General features: G+C 42.5%; 1 protein-coding gene across 2 annotated transcripts in view; it reads right to left on the bottom strand.

Moving 5' to 3' along the window:
* The window catches only part of LOC147606865 (2-oxoglutarate and iron-dependent oxygenase domain-containing protein CP2-like), a 71,281-nt gene that overhangs the window by 1,378 nt on the left and 45,084 nt on the right, over positions 1-24,819 (bottom strand). For both annotated transcript variants that reach the window (XR_015264917.1, XM_086791618.1), the window contains exons 2-5: positions 16,765-16,812; positions 16,286-16,462; positions 15,903-16,053; positions 15,724-15,810 (exon numbers count right to left, since the gene is read on the bottom strand). Coding sequence is in view for 1 of the 2 variants with exons in the window: in XM_086791618.1 (XP_086647744.1) it covers positions 15,724-15,810; positions 15,903-16,053; positions 16,286-16,462; positions 16,765-16,812 (463 nt within the window). In the remaining variant the exon portion in view is untranslated. The remainder of the gene's footprint in view (positions 1-15,723; positions 15,811-15,902; positions 16,054-16,285; positions 16,463-16,764; positions 16,813-24,819) is intronic.

Below are 24,819 nucleotides of genomic sequence, written 5' to 3'. Positions count from 1 at the left end.
CCAACCTGTATCCTGCTCTATGGGCTGTACAATTGACCTGTGCGTTGCTATATGGCCCTTCCAGACTGCATCCACCCTTACCCTGCATCTGGTTCTTGCTGTCCAGCCCTTTTTGCAGTGCCCAAACAGGGCCCACACTGCCTGGAACGATAGCATCTTGCTTGTTACATGATTTGACCTGATCTTGCTGATGTCTAGTGCCCGGCACGTGGACTAATAAGCTGCTAGGCATCTGTACATACATCAATCCCAAGTGGTTTGACAAAATTATGGGGGGTTCATAGACTAAAAAATCCTGGACCTTCCTCAGGCTATACCCTCATGACATCTCCCTGGTCTAAGGCTCACAACGGGGAATAGTGCTCATCATTAACCCAAAACTCACATAGTATAATACATGGCACTCAGGTTAGGGGTGCACAGGACACCCCCTCCTACTTAGCTTAATGACAGTCCACCTTGAGTACCCTCATCAACTTTGGGCACTCCTTGGAAAATAATTATTGTATATTCACATGACCAATGCACGTGTGTCATGTGTAATAATATTTTAGGCCTACACATAAAATTTAGCTATTGTATATTCACATAACCAATGCACATGTGTCACATGTCAATATCTACAATGATACTTGTCCCATGTGCGAACACGGCTGCCTTCATCTCAGACATGTTAACATCCAAAGTAAATATCTTGCCATTTTTGTTACCCTTTGCAACCAAGTGCACTGATTTTTGAAGTCTTCCACAAAGAACCTTGAGGATTGAACCTCACTTGTAGACCATACTCAACCATTTGTCCAATAGAAACCAAGTTTTTTTTTAATATTAGGAACATGAAGTACATTTGCAAGTAAATTTTATCATCATGCATAGATAATGGTACTTTACAACATCTATCATCACTTGTTTAGGTAGTTCATTTTGCCATCATGCATAGACTATGGCACTTTACAACATATATCATCACTTTACCATGCCATCATGCATAGACAATGGCACTTTATAACATGTATCAACACTTGTTTTTACCATGCCATCATGCATAGACAATGATACTTTACCAACATGTGCAATAGGGTGCATAATATCATCACTTGTTTTTACATATCTTGGTTTTTCTATTTTCTACATATTTCTAAACCACTCACCATGTTCTGCGCATTTCTCGAGGAAAAGACTTGCATCATATATATTTTCTCATTTCTTGCTCTAGCCTTCCCTCGACCATGGTGTGAGAATATGTGAATATGAAGCGGAAGCAAATAGAGATCACAGGAGAGAGTAGACAGCCAAGAGAGATCCAACACTTGAGTCAAGAACTGAAAAGTATTGAATGTATTGAATGAATTATGAAGGGACAATGGTTGTGCTTATATACATCTCATGTAGGCAGTCGGCTAGTAGCTCTGGAGGACAAATGTCCACAATGAGAAAAATGCCCAAAATAGTCTAAGAAATATGGGAAAAATTCCTAAAAAGATTAGATAAATATCTGGATAATAAGTGGCAAAAAATGAAGTACAAGAGAGCTTGAGATGAGTCCTCTCAACTCTAGCATGGGGTCTGACTCTCATACGGGTAAGGAGCTGATCAATAGTATCTTGAGGAAGAGGTTTGGTGAAGAGATCAACAACGTTGTCCTAAGTGTAATGATGCCATCGATGACCAGCTCACAAACGAAGTGAAAGTGGACCTCAATATGTTTGATCCTTCCATGGAAGGATGAAGTTCGAGCCAATGCCAAGGCACCTTGGTTGTCTGTAAGAATACAAACCGAGGAATCTGATCACTTGCCCAATCAGCATTAGAGTATCCAACAAGCTCAGTGCCTCCTTTGAAAGAGAGACCATAAGCCAAGGTATCAGATAAGTATCGGAGAACCCTCAAAGCGGCTTGCCAATGAGAATGTCAAGGAGTAGAAGAAATCTGGCTGAGAACGCTAACACTGTCCGAAATGTCGGGCATGGTGTAAGTCAAATAAATAAGAGAATCAACAAGCCTCCGGGATTGTGTACAGTCCTCGAACAGGAGAGAGAGATCATCACAGGAGAGCTTGGAGTTAGGATCCACTGGACAAGAAATTGGACGTCACTCTGTCATCGTTTAGAGCAGTTGCTGCAAATATCTGTACTGGCAGTCTGGCTCAGAAACACTCCATCAGAAGACTGATAGACCTCCATCCCAAAAAAGTAGTGGAGAAGTCCTAAATCAGCCATCTCAGAGGTGAGAGTTAAACCTGACCGGAGCTGTTCAATCTTGTGATCAATAAATCATCAACATATAAGACAATCAAACACAACAAAGCATCTTGAGCAAAGACATAGAGATTGCTATCTCTAAAGCGTCTTTGGAATCCAAGGGAAAGAAAGAATGCATCAATCTTATCATACCATGCCTTGGGTGCTTGTTTCAAACCATAAAGGGCTTTGTGCAATCTAGACCCTCATGTTCGGGAACTAGAAAATCTTGAGGTTATTCAACATACACCTCCTCATGTAAGTCACCATCAAGAAAGGCAGACTTGACATCCATTTGGTAAACCGGTCAGTGCTCATGAGCAAAAAGAGCAAGAAATGTCCGGATGGTGGTGTCTGAGAGCATCCCTTTGCAACCAACTTGGCTTTGTGTTTGTCCAGAGACCCATCAGCATGAAACTTGGTTAAAGACCCACTTGACCCCAATAACCTGTGGATGCAGAGGCTAGTCCACAAGCTCCCATGTACAATTTCTCTCAATGGAATCAATCTCGGCCTCCATGGTTGCCTGCCACTCTGGAAGAGCAAGAGCCTCTTTAGCTATAGTAGGCTCATATGACTGTATCATTGTACTCATCACGGCGAGGTTACAAGAATGATGAAGCTGTTGTTATCTCCATGCCCGTATCAAACATTGTGCTAAAGAATAAACAAGCTGATGAGGTTCCATATCGGAGAGATGAGAATCATGAACAGTGGTTTCCACCCATCGTGGAATCTTGGGGGCAATCCTCCGTTGCATGGGAGCGGGAGGAGGGCAGGCTGTCGGCCAGCCCAACGGGCTTGGCCAGGCAGCCAACAGGGCCAATGGGCCAGCCCAGCCAAGCGGCCAGGCCTAGTTGCTTCCCAGCACCCAGTCGGCCAGGGGGCTGCCCATGCGCAGGGGCTGGCCAGCAGACAACGATGCGCACAGTGGCCAGCCTGGACTCCAGTGTGAAACGCTGCAATAAAAAACCATTTAATGCTTTTGGACCAGTTCGTGGAGAAATAAAACAGGCCGACCCCTGTTTGGGCCAGCCGACCAGCTCATAGAAAGGTATAAATACCCAAGACCAGAATTCAGTCATTCTATCTCATTATTCACAAAGGGTTGTTGTGTTCCAAGGGCCAGGACAGCCAAGGGGAGTGCTCCAGCCAAGGTGAAGTAGTGCAGGTCAAGAACCAGTCGCTATTTACACATTTATCAGGACCGAATATTGTCTTCTCTCTCTCTCTCTCTCTCTCTCTCTCTCTCTCTCTCCCGTCTTCCATGTTGTGCGTTATCTTCGTCACGAACGATTGCTCAATTCTGAGCATTGAAGTTACCGATTCTTCCATCGAGCTTCCGCATGTTACATTGGTATCAGAGCCTTCTTCAAGTGTAAAGATTCAGCCAGAATTCCAAAAAGAAAGAAGGGTAAAAATTTTCTCGCTTGTGTGGTTGGTTTCCAGACTTTGGCAGACCACCCCTTTCGGTGTGACTCATGTCCCTAGAAGGACACTTGGTTTTCAAACTCTGGAAGCCGTCATATTGCGCTCCAGAAAGGAAGAGCATTTTCCTGCTATGGCGAGCTTCGACGAAGAGAGAGAACGACGAACTTCGAAACAAAGAGAACCAGCAGTCCTTCGAGGGCTGCACACATGAGTGTGCATGATATGTTCCAACAGATGATGCGAGAAATCACAAAACACAGCACCAAATTGAAAGAGTAGAAGGCGCAGATCTTGGCCCTGGGTTTTCCAGCCCCTTTTTCTCCGTCTCCCTCTCCCTTGCCTTTTGTTTCTCAAATTCCGATAGCAGATTCTCTACTGAATGACCCTTTTGAAGAGTTACTACTGACAGAGTTGGCTAGTTGGTTATTTGGAAGGTGAGGCCATTCCTTGGTGGACCAAGTGGGCTCATGCCCACACCAAATTAGGTATGGTGGCTTCTATGTGGGACGAGTTTAGGGGAGCGCGTCAAAAACACACAATCGGTCCTACAGTTTCCCAATAAGATTTCGAACTTATGTTTGCAATTGGGCATATCTGACAAGGACAAGAAAGGGAAGTTCCTTTATGGCCTTGATACGCAAATCCAGTGGGAAGTGCGTATGTTTAGGCCAACCACCTTCAAGGATACACTCACTTGCGCAAAGTGCTGAAATGAAGTACAATGGTGGAAAGTCCAATACTTCCCAGCCTTCCAATCCCAAGGCATTTGCCTTGGGGAGAAAAGGCCATAACCACACAGGGCCTTCCCAAGGACAGAGCACGGGAACCTCTAGTTCCAAGAGCTCGACTAACGCACCCAACCTTACTCTAGACCAGAAAGCTCAGGCGGGTATGACCGGTGGGAAACTAAGTGATGAGGAAATAGCTCAATACAAGGAGAGTAAGTGTTTCTTTTGTCACAAAAAAGAGCATACTATAAGAATTGTCCAAAGAAGACTACCACTCCACATACGACCACTCTAGCCTGCACATCTTCCGTGGTGAGTCCAACTCCCACACACATCCTAGCGGCTGTTCCTAGTTCTTCGGTTGGTGCAATTGTTAGCCGAGAGCTTGAAGATAAGCAAAAGGGCGCCCAAGGCTAGGAGTATGAGCGCAACAAATTGCTCAAGATCTTTGGCTATGGAGGTGACCAGAGAGTCGTTGTCTTGTTTGACATTGGCAGCATGGAGGATGTGATCATGAAACAAGTTACTCGGTGAGTCCGTTTCCTCCTGACTTCGGTAGACAAGAAAGAGGAGGGATTTAGCACGGGAATGACAACGAGAACCAAGTTTGAAGCTCAAGGTGCTAAATTAGTGATTCAAGACATAGAGTTTGTGCGAGATTTTATGGTTGCCCCTCTCGTAGGAGCAGACATACTACTGGAAATTCAGTGGTTTTAGAAGTTCCTACCTAATATTGATTGGGACAGGCAGACTTTTCGGATTATCTGGAATGTGTCCAAAGCTCCAATGACCATTAAATGTGAGCTAGGAATCTCTCATAAGCCACTTGCAAACTAAACGAGAAATTAAGAAAGACGCACACTGCATCCAAACTGCCCCAGACGGTGGCCAGTGCTTCAAAGAAGTACTAGGGTCTCCATGAAAAGTTCCAGAAGATTTTTCTTTGGGACAATCTCCCTTTCCATCTCCCCCCTGTCTAGACTGGAGGACCACAAGATAGACCTCCTCCCAGGCTCGAATCCCCCAAGCAAGTTTCCATACCTCTTGTCCAAGGCAATAGAATCAGAGTTGGACTGCCAACTTCAAGAACTTTTGCAATCTGGCTTCATACACCTAAGTGTGTCGCCATTTACAGCACCGATTCTGTTCGTCAAGAAGAAAGATGGTTCTTCTCGATTGTGTCTTAATTATCGTGCACTCAATACGCTGACTATCAAGAGTAAGTTCCCGACGCCTCAAATAGATTATGTTATCGAGAGGCTGAATGGAACCAAGGTGTTCTTGAAACTGGATTTGAAGAGACCAAGTGAGGATTGTTGAGGAGGACATCCCCAAGATAGGCATTAGGGAAAATTTGGCCTCATTTTTGGACCCTCTAAGGGATTTTTTGCCATCTTTGCCTTGAAAATGGGAGCTGCGGTGATCGCCTGTAGGAGCAGCCGCCAGAGGAAGCAGAGTCACGCAGCCTGTGCTTGTTTAGAGTACAGAACGTACAGCCGCTTGTTGCAGGGTTGGCGCAGCCGTTAGCAGAGATGGAGCGCAGCAATACCAAAAGTGATGTAGGCGCACCAAATTCGTGTACGTGCGCAGCCTGAAGGAGCGAAGAGATGGTCGCCGGTTGTCTTACGTAAGAAGGTGGAAGCGGATCGCCGGGTTGGTTCTACGCTGGAGGTGAAAGCTTTTTTTTATAAAAATTAAGGTGGAGTTAACACATGGTACTTGGCTGGCTCCCCACAATTGCATGTGGGTGGCCAGTTCCAAGGTGGGTTGGGTAGGTGCCCATGCACCCACCCCCACACACACTTAAGTGGGGCTCCCCACCTTGGCCCCTAAGTGGGTGCCCACTTTTAAGTGAATGTGAACATTTAACCTTATAAAACAAAGGGTTAGAATATAAAATATTAAAACAACATGTGTGCAATATACTTACCACCTGTTCACATGCACAAAAACTCGTCAAAAGACAGAGCAGACTTCACGACTCACTGGCAGGCGTCCCCGCTCAGTAAGTAACACGTCAAGCAGGCAAACACCAAAAATACAAGTCATGCGAAAACAGTTTCAAACATGCAGAACATGAGTGCATGTGCAAATAGTAACATGGACATATCTCCCGTTCATGGAACAAGTACAAAATATTTGTCGGCACAAAAATGGCACGACGTAAAACATAAAAACCTGGTCTTCCTATGGAGTGACAGTCGCATAGGTAAGACACAGTTCCAGGCACGAGCCTCCCTATGGTGTGACAGTCCCATAGATAAGACACGGCACGAATACTGGCTCTTCCATGGCGTGACAGTCCCATGGGTCGAACACAGTCCAGGTCATACACGGGTGGCACCAGTCTGGCTCCCGTTCATACGACACCATCCTGCTAACACACGGGTGGCACCGGTCTGGCTCCCGTCCATGTCAGCAAAATACTGGCCTCTTCACATGAGACACCGGCCTGGCCTCAAGTGAACGAGACACAAAAATTGGAGATGGACCAAATGGTCGGCCAATTGGTGACATCCCCATCATACGATTAAAAGTAGCAGGAGCATTGGTGAGACCAAAAGGCATTACCAAAAATTCATATAATCCGAAGGCTGTCCTGAATGCAGTCTTATGGACATCTTGTGGCACCACTCGTATCTGGTGATAACCACTCTTCAAATCAAGCCTGCTAAAGCAAGCCGAACCATCAAGCTTATCCAAAATATCATCAATTCGCGGGATTGGGAATCTGTTCTTGATGGTAAGCTTGTTCAAAGCTCTATAGTCCACACACATACGGAATGATCCGTCCTTCTTTTGAACAAGAAGCACAGGAGAGCAGTAAGGTGAGGAAATGGGCTGAACCAAACCTTTCTCTAAAAGCTCGTTTACCTGCTTCATGATTTCTTCTTGTTGTGCAGCACTCACTCGGTATGCGGGTTTGTTAGGGGGAGAACTACCTGGCACAAGATCTATGCTCGGGCCTTTGGGGAGGTAATTCTCCTGGCAATGAATCAGCAAAACAGTCATTGAATGCATTAAGAAAATTCAGCCTATCATTAGACATAGCATCCACACTTTGATGATTTGGTACAAGGCTATCACGAACAAAAACCAAGTACGCTGAAAGACTCTTTTTCATTGCTTTATTAATTTGGATGTGTGATACAAGTGGGATGGATAGGATATTCCGACCCCATCGCAAGTTCACAGGAATCTTCTTTGATGATATCTTGGTTTTCTCCAAGAATGAGTAGGAACACAGAACTCATTTAGTCACAGTGTTCGAAGAGTTACGGAAGCACAAACTTTTCATTAATGCCAAGAAAAGTAAGTTTTTCCTTTCAGAGATTCATTATCTGGGTCATATTGTATCCAAGGATGGAGTTACAATGGATCCTGCAAAGATAGAGACCATTCGGGATTGGCCGAATTGCAAAATGTACATCAAGTACGTAGTTTTCTGGGATTATGTTCGTATTACAGGCGTTTCATAAGGCATTTTGCTATGATTGGCACTCCTCTACATCATCTCACAAAGAAGAAAACTGCTTTCAAATGGACTTCAAAGGAACAGGATGCTTTCTTGCAGCTCAAGCATGCTATCATATGTGGTTCAGTATTGATTGTTCCTGACTTGCACAAGTCATTCGTAGTGGAATGTGATGCTTGTGGCGATTGTATTGGAGCTGTCCTGAATCAAGAAGGGCATGCAGTTGCATACGAGAGCCGTCGTTTGCATGATACCGAGCTTCATATGGATATCTATGAGAAAGAGCTCTTGGCTGTAATTCACGCTTTAAAGATATGGAGACATTATCTTCTTGGGGTTGAATTTGTAGTCAAGACAGATCATCAAAGCTTGAGATACTTTTTATCTCAAACAAAGCTTTCAGAGAAGTAGATGAGAATGGCAAATTTTCTTTCCATGTTTCATTTTCAGATTGTGCATACTCCAAGAAAGAAAAATGTGGTGGCCGATGCACTATCCAGGAGGCCTTATATTGCTGCAGTCTCAGTGGCATCTCATGGCGACTTATCTGCTATGCGAGATTTGTATCATTTGGATGCTGATTTTTGCCATATATGGACTGATTTGATGGCTGGTCATTCACATGCCTCTTATGTTATCAACGAGGGTTATCTTATGAAGGATAATTGCCTATGTGTGGTGAAGGATTTGCGTCCAAAGGTTATGGACGAATGTCACGCTCCACCATATGCTGGTCATAGAGGTATTATGCCTACTACACGCATGATTCAGAGGTATTTCTTTTGGCCGAGCATGCGTAAAGACATTGAGGCTTATGTGCGTGCATGTATTATTTGCCAAAAGGTGAAATTTGACAGGCAAAAACCTCCAGGTTTGCTTCAGCCATTGCCTATTCCCTCGCAACCTTGGGAAAGTATTACTATGGATTTTATTATGGATTTGCCTAGATCCCAGCATGGGAATGATGCTATTTGGACCATTGTGGATAGGTTTAGCAAGCAAGCTCATTTCTTGCCCATCAAGAAAACCATTAAAGCTGATCATATGGTAAAGCTTTTTCTTGCTAATATTTTCAAGCATCATGGTATGCCTAAATCCATTGTTGGGGATAGAGATCCCTGGACTACAAGCCTCTTTTGGAGGGCTTTATTTGATAATATGGGTACTAAACTTGAGTTTTCATCAGCTTATCATCCCCAAACGGATGGCCAAAGTGAAGCTGCAAATTCAGCCGTGTTGGATTTATTGAAGTGTTATGTGGCAGATCAAAAGACTGCATGGGAGAAGTATCTTCCACTTGTTGAGTTTGCCTACAACAATACAATCCATGCCTCCACGGGAAAGGCTCCGTTTGAGATTATCTATGGTAGAGTGGTATTGCCACCCATCCTTCGTACAAAGGATGAGATTTTTGCAGCTGATGAATATGTTCGTGACTTGGATGTAGCCTTTGGTCAGGTGCGGACAGCCATTGCAAGATCTTAGGATAAGCATAAAATGGATGCTGACAAGCATAGAAGGAACATGGAAGTCAAAGAAGGTGATTGGGTTTTGCTGAAATTTGAGAAGGCTAGGCTTCGGAAGAGGCCAGGACGAGAAGGATCATATCCTAAGCTTTCTCCTCGCTATTATGGACCCTTCAAGGTGATTCAGAAGATCAATGAAGTGTCCTACAGGCTTGCTTTACCTAATCATTGGAAGATTCACAATGCTTTTCATGTGAGTCTATTTCGGAAATATGTGGGGCCAGATCCTGATGAGCCTGTCACAGAAGATCCGCCAGAGATTGAAGAGCTTGAGGAGATCCTTCAGCCAGAACAGATTGTTTTTCACAAGGAGAGAAAGCTACCTCCAGGAAAGCTTTCCAGGAGATACCTTGTGAAGTTTAAGAATTATTTGCCTATTGATGCCAAGTGGGTAAATGAGGATTATTTTGTTGATTACCCACAGTTGTTGCAGGCATATCTTGAGGCTTTTCAGTTGAGGACAACTCTTTGGCTACACCTTCCACACAAATACCACGGGTATTGGTCCTCTATCTGCCATCCACAAGTAAGTGAATTTCAGATTTAAGTAAAGTATTTTGTGTTAAATCTGATAAGGGATTCCTGACTCCCTATACGGCCAACACCCGTTCGGTGCCGGGTAGTCCAAGCTCTATTGGAGAACCTCGGTCCAAAGGTGCTGAGATCGAGAGAGCCAGGCGTTAGTACGAGAGCGCCTGTTTGTGCGCGGTCTCGGAACACCAGTGAGGCGCTCTCCGCGGAGTCCAGTGAAAGCACAGGACCGTAGAGACTGGACCACACTAGTGGTCATTCTGCTTCGAGCATCTACATCGAATTTCGACTTCGAGCCTATTTTGTTTGGTACTGTTTTCAAATAGTAACATGGACATATCTCCCGTTCATGGAACAAGTACAAAATATTTGTCGGCACAAAAATGGCACGACGTAAAACATAAAAACCTGGTCTTCCTATGGCGTGACAGTCCCATAGGTAAGATACAGTTCCAGGCACGAGCCTCCCTATGGTGTGACAGTCCCATAGGCAAGACATGGCACGAATATTGGCTCTTCCATGGCGTGACAATCCAATGGGTCGAACACAGTCCAGGTCATACACGGGTGGCACCAGTCTGGCTCCCGTCCATACGACACCATCCTGCTAACACACGGGTGGCACCGGTCTGGCTCCCATCCATGTCAGCAAAATACTCGCCTCTTCACATGAGACACCGGCCTGGCCTCAAGTGAACGATACACAAAAACTCGAGATGGACCAAATGGTCGGCCAATTGGTGACACCATCCACATCCCCACCCCCCCTTATATTGTTTGTATATGGGCTCCACCGATCCATGATGATTCACAGTTGTATCCAGACACACGCACACTTTTTCTTTTGTTTCTTTTCTTCCGATGACCGGAAGAACACAGTTGTATTATTTTTTGTCTCATAGGCCGACTTTGGCCTCTCGTAGACGTTAATATCTCTCTCTCTCTCTCTCTCTCTCTCTCTCTCTCTCTCTCTCACATCTGCGTTTTGCTCTCTACAGCAGTTGTCTTCATTTCCGTTGTGCATTCTGACATGGTATCAGAGCCCCAGGTGGCTTGAAGCTTGGAGATAGTGGGACGTTGAGGGTTTGCTGATTTGAGGTGCTGATTCCTTCTTTCTACGGACCGGATTTCAAAGATCAGTTACAGATTATAACTTATCTCTTTCGAGAGCGCGGCATGGTCACGTTGATCATCCTTTATGTGGATGACCTCATTCTCACTAGCGGTCATGTGGAGCACATTGCAGTGATGAAGACTGCCTTGTCAAAGGAGTTTGAGATGACCGATTTAGGCTTACTCCACTTCTTCTTGGGATTGGAGATCTGGCAGCCCCAGAGGGGGTTCTTTGTCTCTCAAGGCCTTTGGGATGGAGAGCTACAAGCCTATCACGTCACCGATGGACCCAAATACGAAGCTTACAGTGAATGATCCTTTCGAGCCAGTTGATGCCTCTTTGTATCAGAAGCTGGTTGATTCATTGATCTGGTTGCCAAACACCAAATTGGACTTGAGTTTTCATGTGGGGCTGTTGAGCTCATTCATGCATACGCCTTTGAAGTCTCATTGGGACGCAAGATTACGGGTCTTGTGGTATTTGCAGGGTACGAAGGATCTTGGATTCTTTTACGACACTGGAGGTGAAATGTAGGACCGAGTCCGACTCCAAGGCTGGAGTGACTCAGATTAGGGAGGAGATCCAGACACGAGGAGATCTACATCAGGCTACAGTTTTACCCTTGGCTTAGGAGCTGTTTCATGGAGCAGCAAGAGGCAGCCAACTATTGCCTTATCGTCTAAAGAGGCAGAGTATCGCGCTGCTTGTGGTGCTGCTTGCAAGGTTATGTGGCTATGGAGGTTACTTGGCGAGATTGGGTTTCCACATGAGGAGCCAAAGGTCATCCAATGTGATAACCAGAGATGTATCGCTATTGCTCGGAACCCGGTCTTCCATGCCCGGACCAAGCACATAGAGATACAATATCACTTTGTTCGTGAGAAGATCTTGGCTGGTGACATCTTGCTTCTTTATTGTTTGACGGAGGATAATGCAGCGGACCTCTTCACAAAGTCTCTACCTTAGACTATGCTCCGGCGGCACTCTAGCTCACTGGGGTTGGTTCCACATCCAGGAGCTGAGAGGGGGTGTTCGCAGTCATCTCCTATCTGTACACTATACCAGGGCCTCTGTTGTGGGTGTGCCCGCCCGTTTTAGTGTTTTCCCATTTTTCCTCACTCTCCATGTATTTTTCTTTTTTCCCTTAAGTATCGAGGGCAGTTGGCTGTCCCGAGAAGCTGGCCGACTACAATTCTAGTACCCGATCTGGTCTAGTGTCCTGGCCGACTTCAGGCACCTGGTCGGCTGCTTCATTTGCTGGTCGTGGGCATTCCAGAGCTGGCCGTGCTGTTGTCGGCCTGTTTAGGCTGACCGACCAACAACTTGGGGCCATATAAAATGGCCCCTTGTCCCCACACTTCCCAGTGTATATTTCTGGGATTTTCTCTATTGTATATAGCAGAGTTACACAGCTTCTCTCTCTCTCTCTCTCTCTCTCTCTCTCTCTCTCTCTCTCTCTCTCTCATCTGTGTTTTGCTCTCTACAGCAGTTGTCTTCATTTCCATTGTGCATTCAGACAGAATTGTACTCCTACCGGAGATCAAGGCACACGGGTGAAGATGGGAGCCAACCCAATGCGCAATAAAGTAACGGAGGGAGAGGCTAATGGAGCAAGTGCACAGTGCTACCACTAGTCCGAGGTAGGGACAGAATACAAAACTAGGAGAGGAGGGGGAGGGCTGGGAAAAATTGCTGATTTGTGCGATGAAGTAGATCTCCAAAACGCAGCCACCAAGGAAGCAGAGTAGAAAAAAAACACACAGGCTGAAAACTCTTCTTGCTAATCTGTGGAAGTACAATATCTCTGATACCATGTGAAAATATGTGAATATGAAGTGGAAGCAAATAGAGATCACACAAGAGAGAGTAGACAGCCAAGAGAGATCCAACACTTGAGCCAAGAACTGAAAAGTATTGAATGTATTGAATGAATTATGAAGGCACAATGGCTATGCTTATATACATCTCGTTTACGGCAGTCGGCCAGTAGCACTAGAGAGGAGAGCAGTCGGATAGAATACAAAACTAGGAGAGGAGAGGGAGGGCTGGGGAAAATTGCTGATTTGTGCAATGAAGTAGATCTCCAAAACGCAGCCGCCAAGGGAGCAGAGGAGAAAAAAAACACAGGCTGAAAACTCTTCTTGCTAATCTGTGGAAGTACAAGATCTCTGATACCATGTGAGAATATGTGAATATGAAGTGGAAGCAAATAGAGATCACACGAGAGAGTAGATAGCCAAGAGAGATCCAACACTTGAGCCAAGAACTGAAAAGTATTGAATGAATTATGAAGGCACAACGGCTATGCTTATATACATCTCATGTAAAGCAGTCGACCAGTAGCACTGGAGGACAAATGTCCACGACTAATAAAAAAGCCTAAAATAGGGGGAAAATCCCTAAAAATATCATATAAAATATCTTGATAAAAAGTGGCATACAATGAAGTAAAAGAGAGCTAGAGATGAGATGTCCAATACATGGCTCTCAAGAGATATCACTGCCTCCATTGTTCCTTGTGGTCATGACAGCTCTGTCCCCACCATGGTTGTCAAAACTTGGTGCTGGCAAGGTCCCAACCCTGTTCTCACATTTTTGCTGAGGAGAAGCCATTGCCATCCCACTTTGAGATGTTTGCATCCCAACTTACCGACCAACCTTTTCTAACCTCACTAGCAACAACATTAGAAGCGTTGGTTGGCAAGTTGGGAAAGGCTACATAATTAAGCTTGCACTCGTGAAAAGATTGTGCGCTCTGTCCCCAAGTGAAGCTGTGTCATTGAAATTTGAATGCAAATAACTTTTTCTCGTGTTGTAACCTTGCACAAAATTTTACTTTATGCATGTAAGCTTGGCTATGGAATACAACTAACCCTACCACATGGCATGATGATATGGCATGGGATCCGTTTCCGTTTTCATGATGACTTGGGGGTTGGCGTTTCCATTCCGTTGGGACGTTTTGACAACTATGGTCCCCAATGTTCCTTGTGGACTTCACAAACATCCTCAGCTCTAGCTTAACTCAAAAAGAACCTTTGCTCTGATACCTCATATGGCTTATGGGTACAATTGGGTCACTTGAGTCCGCAAGGCCCTTTCTTCTATCCCTGCCCATAAGCAGCTTTATCAACCCAAACTTAATACAATGTGGATACCTTCAATCTTTCCATTCAATAATTAATTGAGGACTTCAATCGTGTCCTCATACTTCCCAAGTAAAATGGGTTATCTTTTTGTGGATTTTGTTGTACCTATCAAGGGTAAAGCAAGTTTCATATCCTCATCATACCAGCCGGTTTCTCTGTAAGTGGTTTGGCCCTGAACCAACTGACCACAAAATAAGTGCAGCATAGTGAATTTCCAAGAGCGAGACGCCACTATGGACAGATGCATACAGTTATTCAGAACATATGTAACCACCACTACAAATTATTGAAAATATGGCTGTAATGACTGCGTTTATGCTTTAGAACAAGAGACGTGAGTTCGCTCATCAAATCTGCTAGAACCCCCTCCATTGAGAATCATGTAAAAGGCAACCTGAGGCCGGCCACTTTTCAATGCCATATCAGATGATCAGCTCATTTATTGGGTATGGCATTTGTCTTCAGAAGATCAGCCCATAGATGATGTTTTCCCACAAACTCCTCATCCAGTAACTACTGACAAACCATCAAAATCTGAGAGAGAAAGACAGACTGTGTCACGTGCACACACGTGGCCATGTCTAATCCCCACATCTAATACCTTCTTTGGTAGCGAGTCTAGGGCAACATCCAAGATGCCATGTCAGCAAGGTGGGTTCCACGTGTGAAAACGTAAGGCATCAAATGCTGTATTTTCTCCATCGTGAGCATTATAAACAGGCCGACAACTTCTTAACAGCCCGACTTGCATATGAGCAGCCTATATAAGGCATGCCATCATTTGTACATAAGTTATCTCTCTCCCTTTAGGAGATTGGTCTTAGATAATTCTATTTTGGAAGGCCATTGGCCAAGCATGTATGTTACCTTTTTCATGTGCATAATACATATACTCAAAACCAGTCTTTCTCTCTCTGTCTCTTTCATGCGCTTCGCATTAAGATTCCTACAGAGTGCTTAAGGGCTGTGATCGGTATGAAGGCTTCCAATATGTCACACTGCATTAAGGAGAGATAGAGAGAAAGACTGGTTTTCAGTATATGTATTATGTACATGCAAAAGGTAACATACATGCTTGGCCAATGGCCTTCCAAAATAGACCAATCTCCAAATGAGAGAAATGTACAAATGATGGCATGCCTTACATAGGCTTCTCATATGCAAGTTGGGCTGTTAAACAGCTGTCGGCCTGTTTATAATGCTCACCATTGAGAAGATACAGCATTTAATGCCTTGTGTTTTCACACATGTGGAACCCACGTTGCTGACGTGGCATCTTGGATGTTACCCTAGACTAGCTGCCTAAGAAGGGATTAGACATGTCTCACATGTGTGCACGTGAGACAGTCACACACACACACACACACACACACACACACAGAGAGAGAGAGAGAGAGAGAGAGAGAGAGAGAGAGGATAGTAGTTGAAAAGGAAATCAGCACTGCATAACTACACATGGCCAAAAAAAAAACCCCCACTTGCAAAAAGTATTATTCAAAACCATGCTTATGCTATGAATTAAAACTAACCTAGTTCAAGGTCTCTGTCCATACTGTACTCCACAACAAATCCATGGTGAGTATCAAGAGATGAACCACCCACTTCCATAAACAACACTACAAGCAGAACAAGTAATTATCAGTTATATGTTCCTTAAAAGAATTGCTAAAATAGGGAAACAAAGTTATATATTATTGTTGCGACGTACATGAGGCCATTGGACTAATAAACTTGGACATTAACTGATCCAGCATGTTTTCCATGCCAATATCATCCAGCACGGCCCCATACTTGTTCATGGTGTTTGGTCTCATTATTTTAACTCTGGCTTCTGCAGCCCACCTTTCAAAATGCTCGACCTGCAAGAGATAGTAAAATACCTGCAACTCATAAGCCAAAGCTAGTACATTCAACAGAAAAAAAGTTTAACTAAGGGCCTTGCAGACATATCCCCTGCACGTGAAAAGGGGAGATCTCACCCAGGGGGGTCATCCCCATCCTGTCTGTGAGGAATCTATCTGTAAAGAGCCCAAGGCTATACAGCATCTCTTTGTAGACTTTTTGTATTACCTCTAAGATTTGTGAACTTACCTCATCCAACAACTTGGAGCAAATCAAGGGCTGAAGCATGTTGAAGGTAAAAATTCCAGGAGACTGTTCCATCATAATTCTTCTAATACCTTCTAAAGTTCCATCTTTTATTGCCTCTATAAAAGTCTGAACAAAGAATTTTTCTGGATCCAAGCGATAAAGTTCTTCGTGGAGAGGCTGCAGAGGGCAAACATTGTCATGACAGAAGATGTTACTAGTAGCATAACACCTACTTGCATGCTGCAAGGGGGTACTGAGCTCACACGCACAAGGAAAACTGACCACTTACCTAGAGAGGACCATCAATCAAGACCTGCTTTGTGCTCTAAAGTAGATAATGATAAGACTTCAAAATTTTAAAAATTGCCTCACAAACAAGTAAACTATTGCAAAAAATCACAGCCATCATACAAATGTTATTTTAATATGCTGCTCCTGGCACTTGCTCCAACCAATTCTTTACATATTATAATTTATACCTTGTAGCTGCTTCGGATTCTTTCTCTATACTCCCGATGTTTCTGCAGCTGGAAAAACAGTAAAAAATGGAGCTGATCAACCCACTGTCTACAGCTTCATGCCGTCAACACAAGACCCACACACATGCCACTAACAAACAAAAAGTACTGTTTTGCAGACCCGATGTCTTTCATAATGGATCTTGTAAGATCCCTGTTCCCACCGAGCAACGGATTCGGGGTACTGGCAGCGGAAGTAGCGCTTCTCGTGCGGGACAGGGGTCCCACACTCGGGGCCTCGCCCACGGATATCCGGATAAGAGACTAATCCGTCGGTTGTTCCAAAACCGAACCCGGAAAAAACTTTCTTAACCGGAAGCACGGGCGATTCCACCAGGATAACTTTTTACTCTAACGTAGTCAAGATCATTTCTGATCGAGATGATCCAATTACATCTATAAGATACTTAGTCAGTTCAAGGAAGAAACTTGCACTTGGATCATTGGGATCAACGCTTTTTTCCCCATTCAAGAGGCACAGCCGTTGATTCCTATCCATAGAACAGTTACTGTCCGGGATTTTTTTTTTTCTATCGTAAAAACAAAAGTTTGAGTCTCGATTTACGGATCCATCAGTCCAGCCTAACCCCATCCAATCCCATGGGTTAGCCAACCGCCCAACCACTGTAGTGATGGGATCCAATTAAAAATTTGGTTAGGTTTTGTCCCGGGTACCAAGGAAAAGAGTTCCAAGGCCCCCTAGCCGGATGTTCATGCAAAATAAAACTAGTCACACCACTCACACACCCAATATGAAATTGCCTTTTTCAACCAGATTCAACCAGTTTAAAACAATCCTTTAATAAAACCTTAGTATCATTGATCACCATCTTCCAATTTATCCAATTGATTCTTAATTTCCCATCATTCCTTCATCAGAGTATCTATGGCATCATTGGCAACTAGAACGCTCAGGAGCCGTTTCGATAGTTCCTAGCCCATAATACTTGGCAATATAATCACTTAACAAGATGGACTCTCGTTGAAGATCAGCAAGATCAACCAACAGATCCATATAAGGAGCCATGGACTCATCCATTGAAGACCAGCAAGGTCAATCAACCAGATCCATGCTCGATTTCAGAAAACAACTCCAACTCTGTTCCAATATCTTCCTCGACGCACGCGTGGGTATCCTAGGCAACCCAGAGCCCGAGCACCGTATGGTCAGCACCCTCTAGGATCCTTCGCAGGTAACCTAGCGCTTCACGCATAGGCCGCTTCCTTGGCCCCTCATCCACCGTACCGGAAGCTCACCATTTTAATCGCACCGAGGCTGGTCAAGACCTCGGCCGACCTTGCTACGCGAGACGTCCTTCATTGACTCCCCGTCAGCAGTTGCAACTTTACCATCACGACTTTAATCACAAGACGGTCAAAATGCTCCCCCCAGCATTCTTGACATAAAACAATCATTTACAAACAGCATTTACAAACAGTATTTACAAACAGTTTACAACACAATTTCTATTTTAACTTTCATTTTTCCACATTATCAATCTACATTACTTATTCCATATTCCATTTATATGTATACTCATCCCATCACATCATTTCCATCTCATCACTTCACATTCCCTCACATCACAATCGTATATTCACATCTATACATCCACAACTATATGTGTACATTCACATCTACATGCATACATCTACATCCCTATGCATACATCCACATCCACATTCACATTCACCTCCATACATCTACATCTACATGCATACATCCACTCCACATTCACATCCACATCTATACATCTACATCTACATGCATACATCCACCTCTACATCCACATCTACGTCTATACACCTACATCTACATGCATACATCCCCATCCACATCCACATCTACATCTATACATCTACATCTACATGTATACATATACATCTCCGTTCACAACTACATCTACATGCATACATCCATATCTCCATTCCCATCTACATCTATACATCTACATCTACATGCATCCATCCACCTCCACATCCACATCTACATCTATACATCTACATCTACATGTATACATCCACATCTCCATTCACATCTACATCTAGACCTCTACATCTACATGCATCCATCCACATCTCCATTTACATCCTCATCTACACATCTATTTCTACATGCATACATCCACGTCCCATGCATACATCCACCTCCACATTCACACTCACATCCATACATCTACATCTACATGCAACATCCACATCTCCATGCATAATAAAATTCTTTTAATTAATCTAGGATGATAGTTCCTAGAATATGGTAGGAATTCCTCTTTTTATACTTTGTATGAATTTATTTTATGCGTAATTTCTATAAAAATTTTGCCATAGCTCCGCTACTATGACTGATAAATCTCAATTTTTTCTAAGGGATAAAGCTCATTATTAAAGAAATAATTAGAATGGTCTCTAATTGGATCATCAATCCATAATGGTCTCTAAGTGGATCATCAATCCATAATGGTCTCTAATTGGATCATTAAGAAAACAATTAGAATGGTCTCTAATTGGGTCATCAATCCATAATGGTCTCTAAGTGGATCATCAATCCATAATGGTCTCTAATTGGATCATTAAGAAAACAATTAGAATGGTCTCTAGTTGGGTCATCAATCCATAATGGATTGAATCATCAATGTGCATAAACTAAAAGCATAGCAAAAAGCCATTAATTTGGCCTCAAGCATAGCTTAATCTTGGATTAAGGAAAGGCTTTATGAAAAGCTTCATTTGGATTGAGAATGGTTCATGAGTATGACCATTTCTTGAGTGAGAGAGAGAAATTACATAGAAACCATTAGAATTTAAACATAAATGGAATTTAACTTCTATAGCATTTATTAAATTATGTAACTCTTCACTACTATTCACCAATTAACTTCAATAGCATTTAAAAAACCATACCAATTAAACTTCTCAAGCTTGAGAGGGGTTGAGAAGAGAGAATCATTGAGAAATTATAGAAAGATCAAAATTCAATATACTTACCTTATAATTTGCTTGATTCTTTATTCACGGTAGAGGCCCCCAACCAATCAATTGGTTTAGTATGTTGATGGAGCCACCAATGGGGATTGAAGAAAGAGAGAAGTATCAAAACTAGTGAATTATTAAAGAATTCACAACTCTTGGCTTAGGTAGAGTAGAGTAACAATGCATAAGACACTCTATATTTTGGCTTAGGTGGAGTAGAGTAACAAGCATAAGACTCTATCTAATTTAGCTTAGGTGGAGTAGAGTAACAAGGCATAAGACTCTATCTAATTTGGCTTAGGTGGAGTAGAGTGACAAAGCATAAGACACTATCTAATTTGGCTTAGGTGGAGTAGAGTGACAAAGCATAAGACACTATCTAATTTGGCTTAGGTGGAGTAGAGTGACAAAGCATAAGACACTATATTTTTTTCAACAAGGGGAGGCTTCTATTTATAGGAAAATTTGAGCTCCTAACCAAACAAACTGATTCTAGAATTTTCCAAGTCAGTTTGGTTGAATTTGGACTAGATTTGGACCTAGTTTGGTTACTTTTTGATTCGATTTGGTTCCATTTCGATTTGGTTTGGTTCAAGAGAGATGAGAGATAAAAATATCACATTATTTTTGAGTTTAAAACTCATTCAAGCATGTGAAATATGCACCTCCTTTAAAGAATTCCCCTTCCTTACATATGTGTCAAAATTTTATCGCTCATAGTTTTTTACTAATAAACCTTGTACATTTTCAACTCTTCATCTTATGTGAAATATGCACCTCCTTTAAAGAACTCCTCTTCCTTACATATGTGTCATAGTTTTTTTACTAATAAACCTTGTACATTTTCAACTCTTCATCTTATGTGAAATATGCATCTCCTTTAAAGAACTCCCCTTCCTTACATATGTGTTTATTTACTAATAAACCTTGTACATTTTCAACTCTTCATCTTATGTGAAATATGCACCTCCTTTAAAGAACTCCCCTTCCTTACATATGTGTTTATTTACTAATAAACCTTGTACATTTTCAACTCTTCATCTTATGTGAGCATTTACTCATTTTTGGATACCCAAAATATCTCATATTTTTAATATTGCTCATAGTTTTTTTACTAATAAATCTTGTACATTTTCAACTCTTCATCTTATGTGAGCATTTACTCATTTTTGGGTATCTTCTTTTACAAATTGGATTTATCTCCTCCCTACACATGGATTGATGCTATTGGCCCATAGGAACCTTAATTGGACCATAATCTAAAAATTTCTGAAAATCTAGACCCTTAGACTAAGGTTCTTTATACTTATTTCCAATTAATTCCAATTGCACATTGGAAAATTCTTTTTGAATTTCTATTTCAGGGGAACTTATTTTAATAAGATGAGTTAATTTTCTATCCAAAAATATTCATAATCTGAATATTCTCTCTCTAGCATATTTTTCTCTCTCTAGGCTAAAACAGTTAGAACAAGGCCTTTATATTTCTGAAGAGGGATTGATTACAGGGGAAGATACTAGACATCAAAAAAGGTTGGGGGAGGAATCTTACATTCTACCCCACTTAAAAAACGCGAGATGTCCTCATCTCGCAACTTGGGATAATTTCGCAAGGTGAACGAATATGAGACTTAGAGGAAAATTTTAATCAAGATTAACCACCAAGAAAAGTCTTAAAGAGAGCAAGATTCAAAATAAGAACAAGATTTAAACTTTATTCATTCTCGGAACTTATACAGTAAAGATAGAAGAACTCTTTACACTTCCATAAGCCCGTCCATCATATGGTCACAAAAGCAGTCCTCACAAGCTGCACAAGTATAGGGTAACTCATCTATGGGAATGATTCTGCTGGTTATTGCCGCACCTATCTCAGTGGTATGAGGTGATCTAACAAAAGGACCTCTGAGAGGCAAGCCAAAAACGGGGTAAAGGCATATCTTCTCATGAGGAAGAAAACATGCCAGTAAGAAGACCCGCTCAGAAAACCCAAGATGCCTTGATCTCATGACACAGTAGTATCGGGGACCCAAACCCAAAGCTTCAATAACCATGGCCAAGCGGACATTGTTACGAAAGTGTTGCTGACCCCAGGGTGTTACCCTAGTTATGTTTTGATAGGTCCGCCATTTGGTCTGCGCTACAGAAGTTCCTAGGTGAGGAAAAAGTGAGCGCTCATACTGTTCTATAAAGTCTTTCTTCACAGACTCTCTTGCGTCTTGAAGGTGAGAAATCATCAAGGATAAAACTAATTCCTGTTGCCAAGCCATGAAGGAGATTAAGAAAGAAAGGAGATTGATGGGAGTAAGATTACTGTGAGTGACAAGTAAGTTACGACTTATATAAAGGAAGGAGCTAGCGTAATCTAGAAGCCACACGATAGCTTGCCACTGAAGTTTTACCGTCTTTCCATGATTTGTGTTTGACACATTTTTCTATAGAAGGTATTAAGAATTTTGAGATGAGGAGATAAAAGAAACTTGTAGGCTAAGTCACCTACTTTCATTGAATTCAGATATAAGAGTCACAATATCTGGGGGATAACTTCTTATACTCCCCAAGAGATAAAGAACTTCTTTTGGGCCGTACTCGAATGAAAACCAAAACCTTGGTATCCAAAACACCGATTCTCACTTCTGGACTCATTGTTCTAAAGCCTTAAAACAGGTGGGACTCCTGAGAAGTATTCTAGGGAAAGGGTCTTCCTTTTTTAAACAGAAACTTTCTTTTATTTTAGAGAGGGAATAATTATAAGATCAGAAAGGAAGATTCTTACCCCTGTATGCTTCGAATGTTGGGGAGGAATCTTACATTCTACCCCACTTAAAAAGTGCGAGATGTCCTCATCTCGCAAGGTAGAGGACAGCTCTTTTTCTTAAGATCCAATTTTATTCTGGGTTCCTTATATTCTAGTCAACCCAACAGAACACTGGGATAAATATCCCTTATATAGAACTCATCATTAAATAACAATTCATTCAGATTATATCATTCATATCTTTAACATGATAATGGTCCATTAGACCGAAAAGTTTCCTTCGGAACATTCCTCCACGGAAATTTCAGTCAAGTAAGTTCTCAATTTGACATCCCTTAACTCGATCTACCGGTCAAGTATTAACAGTAGCAATCTGACAGCACAACCCACTAATCTCATAGTGATTTGCTGAATTCGTTATCATCTTTCTAGTTATGAATATCATCACAGGGACTCGTCCCATTCCCCCTCATTGTGGTTTCATTATATTTCAACTAATTTTTAAAAATCAACATTTTTCAATCAGCATTTTCAATCAGCATCCAAATCAATTCATCAATTCACAAACAGAATTAAAAATCATATCAATCACATTCGAAATCATCATCTAGATAGCATTAACGCTTATAATTTCAAGTCTTATATTTACTCGTATATACTGTCAGTAAAGAGCTGCAGTATACTCTCGGTATATACGGGTAATCACGGCCCTTGAAATTATAAGGTAAATACTATCATGTCTAGGCCTCAAGCAAGTCAGGGATTCTATATAATTGTGGTACTTCCATCTGAAGACCCAATTACCAAATTACGAGTTTCAGTTTGAATATCAAATTGTATGAATTATCTCACACAATTATAATCTTTTTGTGTCTCTTGATAAATTTTTGATATATTTGTCTTCTCAATTGATCTTTATTAACCAAATGCTCTGATACCAACTGTAAGATCCCTGTTCCCACCGAGCAACGGATTCGGGGTACTGGCAGCGGAAGTAGCGCTTCTCGCGCGGGACAGGGGTCCCACACTCGGGGCCTCGCCCACGGATATCCGGATAAGAGACTAATCCGTCGGTTGTTCCAAAACCGAACCCGGAAAAAACTTTCTTAACCGGAAGCACGGGCGATTCCACCAGGATAACTTTTTACTCTAACGTAGTCAAGATCATTTCTGATCGAGATGATCCAATTACATCTATAAGATACTTAGTCAGTTCAAGGAAGAAACTTGCACTTGGATCATTGGGATCAACGCTTTTTTCCCCATTCAAGAGGCACAGCCGTTGATTCCTATCCATAGAACAGTTACTGTCCGGGATTTTTTTTTTTCTATCGTAAAAACAAAAGTTTGAGTCTCGATTTACGGATCCATCAGTCCAGCCTAACCCCATCCAATCCCATGGGTTAGCCAACCGCCCAACCACTGTAGTGATGGGATCCAATTAAAAATTTGGTTAGGTTTTGTCCCGGGTACCAAGGAAAAGAGTTCCAAGGCCCCCTAGCCGGATGTTCATGCAAAATAAAACTAGTCACACCACTCACACACCCAATATGAAATTGCCTTTTTCAACCAGATTCAACCAGTTTAAAACAATCCTTTAATAAAACCTTAGTATCATTGATCACCATCTTCCAATTTATCCAATTGATTCTTAATTTCCCATCATTCCTTCATCAGAGTATCTATGGCATCATTGGCAACTAGAACGCTCAGGAGCCGTTTCGATAGTTCCTAGCCCATAATACTTGGCAATATAATCACTTAACAAGATGGACTCTCGTTGAAGATCAGCAAGATCAACCAACAGATCCATATAAGGAGCCATGGACTCATCCATTGAAGACCAGCAAGGTCAATCAACCAGATCCATGCTCGATTTCAGAAAACAACTCCAACTCTGTTCCAATATCTTCCTCGACGCACGCGTGGGTATCCTAGGCAACCCAGAGCCCGAGCACCGTATGGTCAGCACCCTCTAGGATCCTTCGCAGGTAACCTAGCGCTTCACGCATAGGCCGCTTCCTTGGCCCCTCATCCACCGTACCGGAAGCTCACCATTTTAATCGCACCGAGGCTGGTCAAGACCTCGGCCGACCTTGCTACGCGAGACGTCCTTCATTGACTCCCCGTCAGCAGTTGCAACTTTACCATCACGACTTTAATCACAAGACGGTCAAAATGCTCCCCCCAGCATTCTTGACATAAAACAATCATTTACAAACAGCATTTACAAACAGTATTTACAAACAGTTTACAACACAATTTCTATTTTAACTTTCATTTTTCCA

Source organism: Cibotium barometz, chromosome 56 (assembly GCF_041138505.1).
Source record: "Cibotium barometz isolate CiBa-2024 chromosome 56, ASM4113850v1, whole genome shotgun sequence".
Lineage (NCBI taxonomy): Eukaryota > Viridiplantae > Streptophyta > Polypodiopsida > Cyatheales > Cibotiaceae > Cibotium > Cibotium barometz.
Note: the sequence above shows the minus strand (reverse complement) of the source record. Positions and strands in the feature narration are given on the sequence as shown.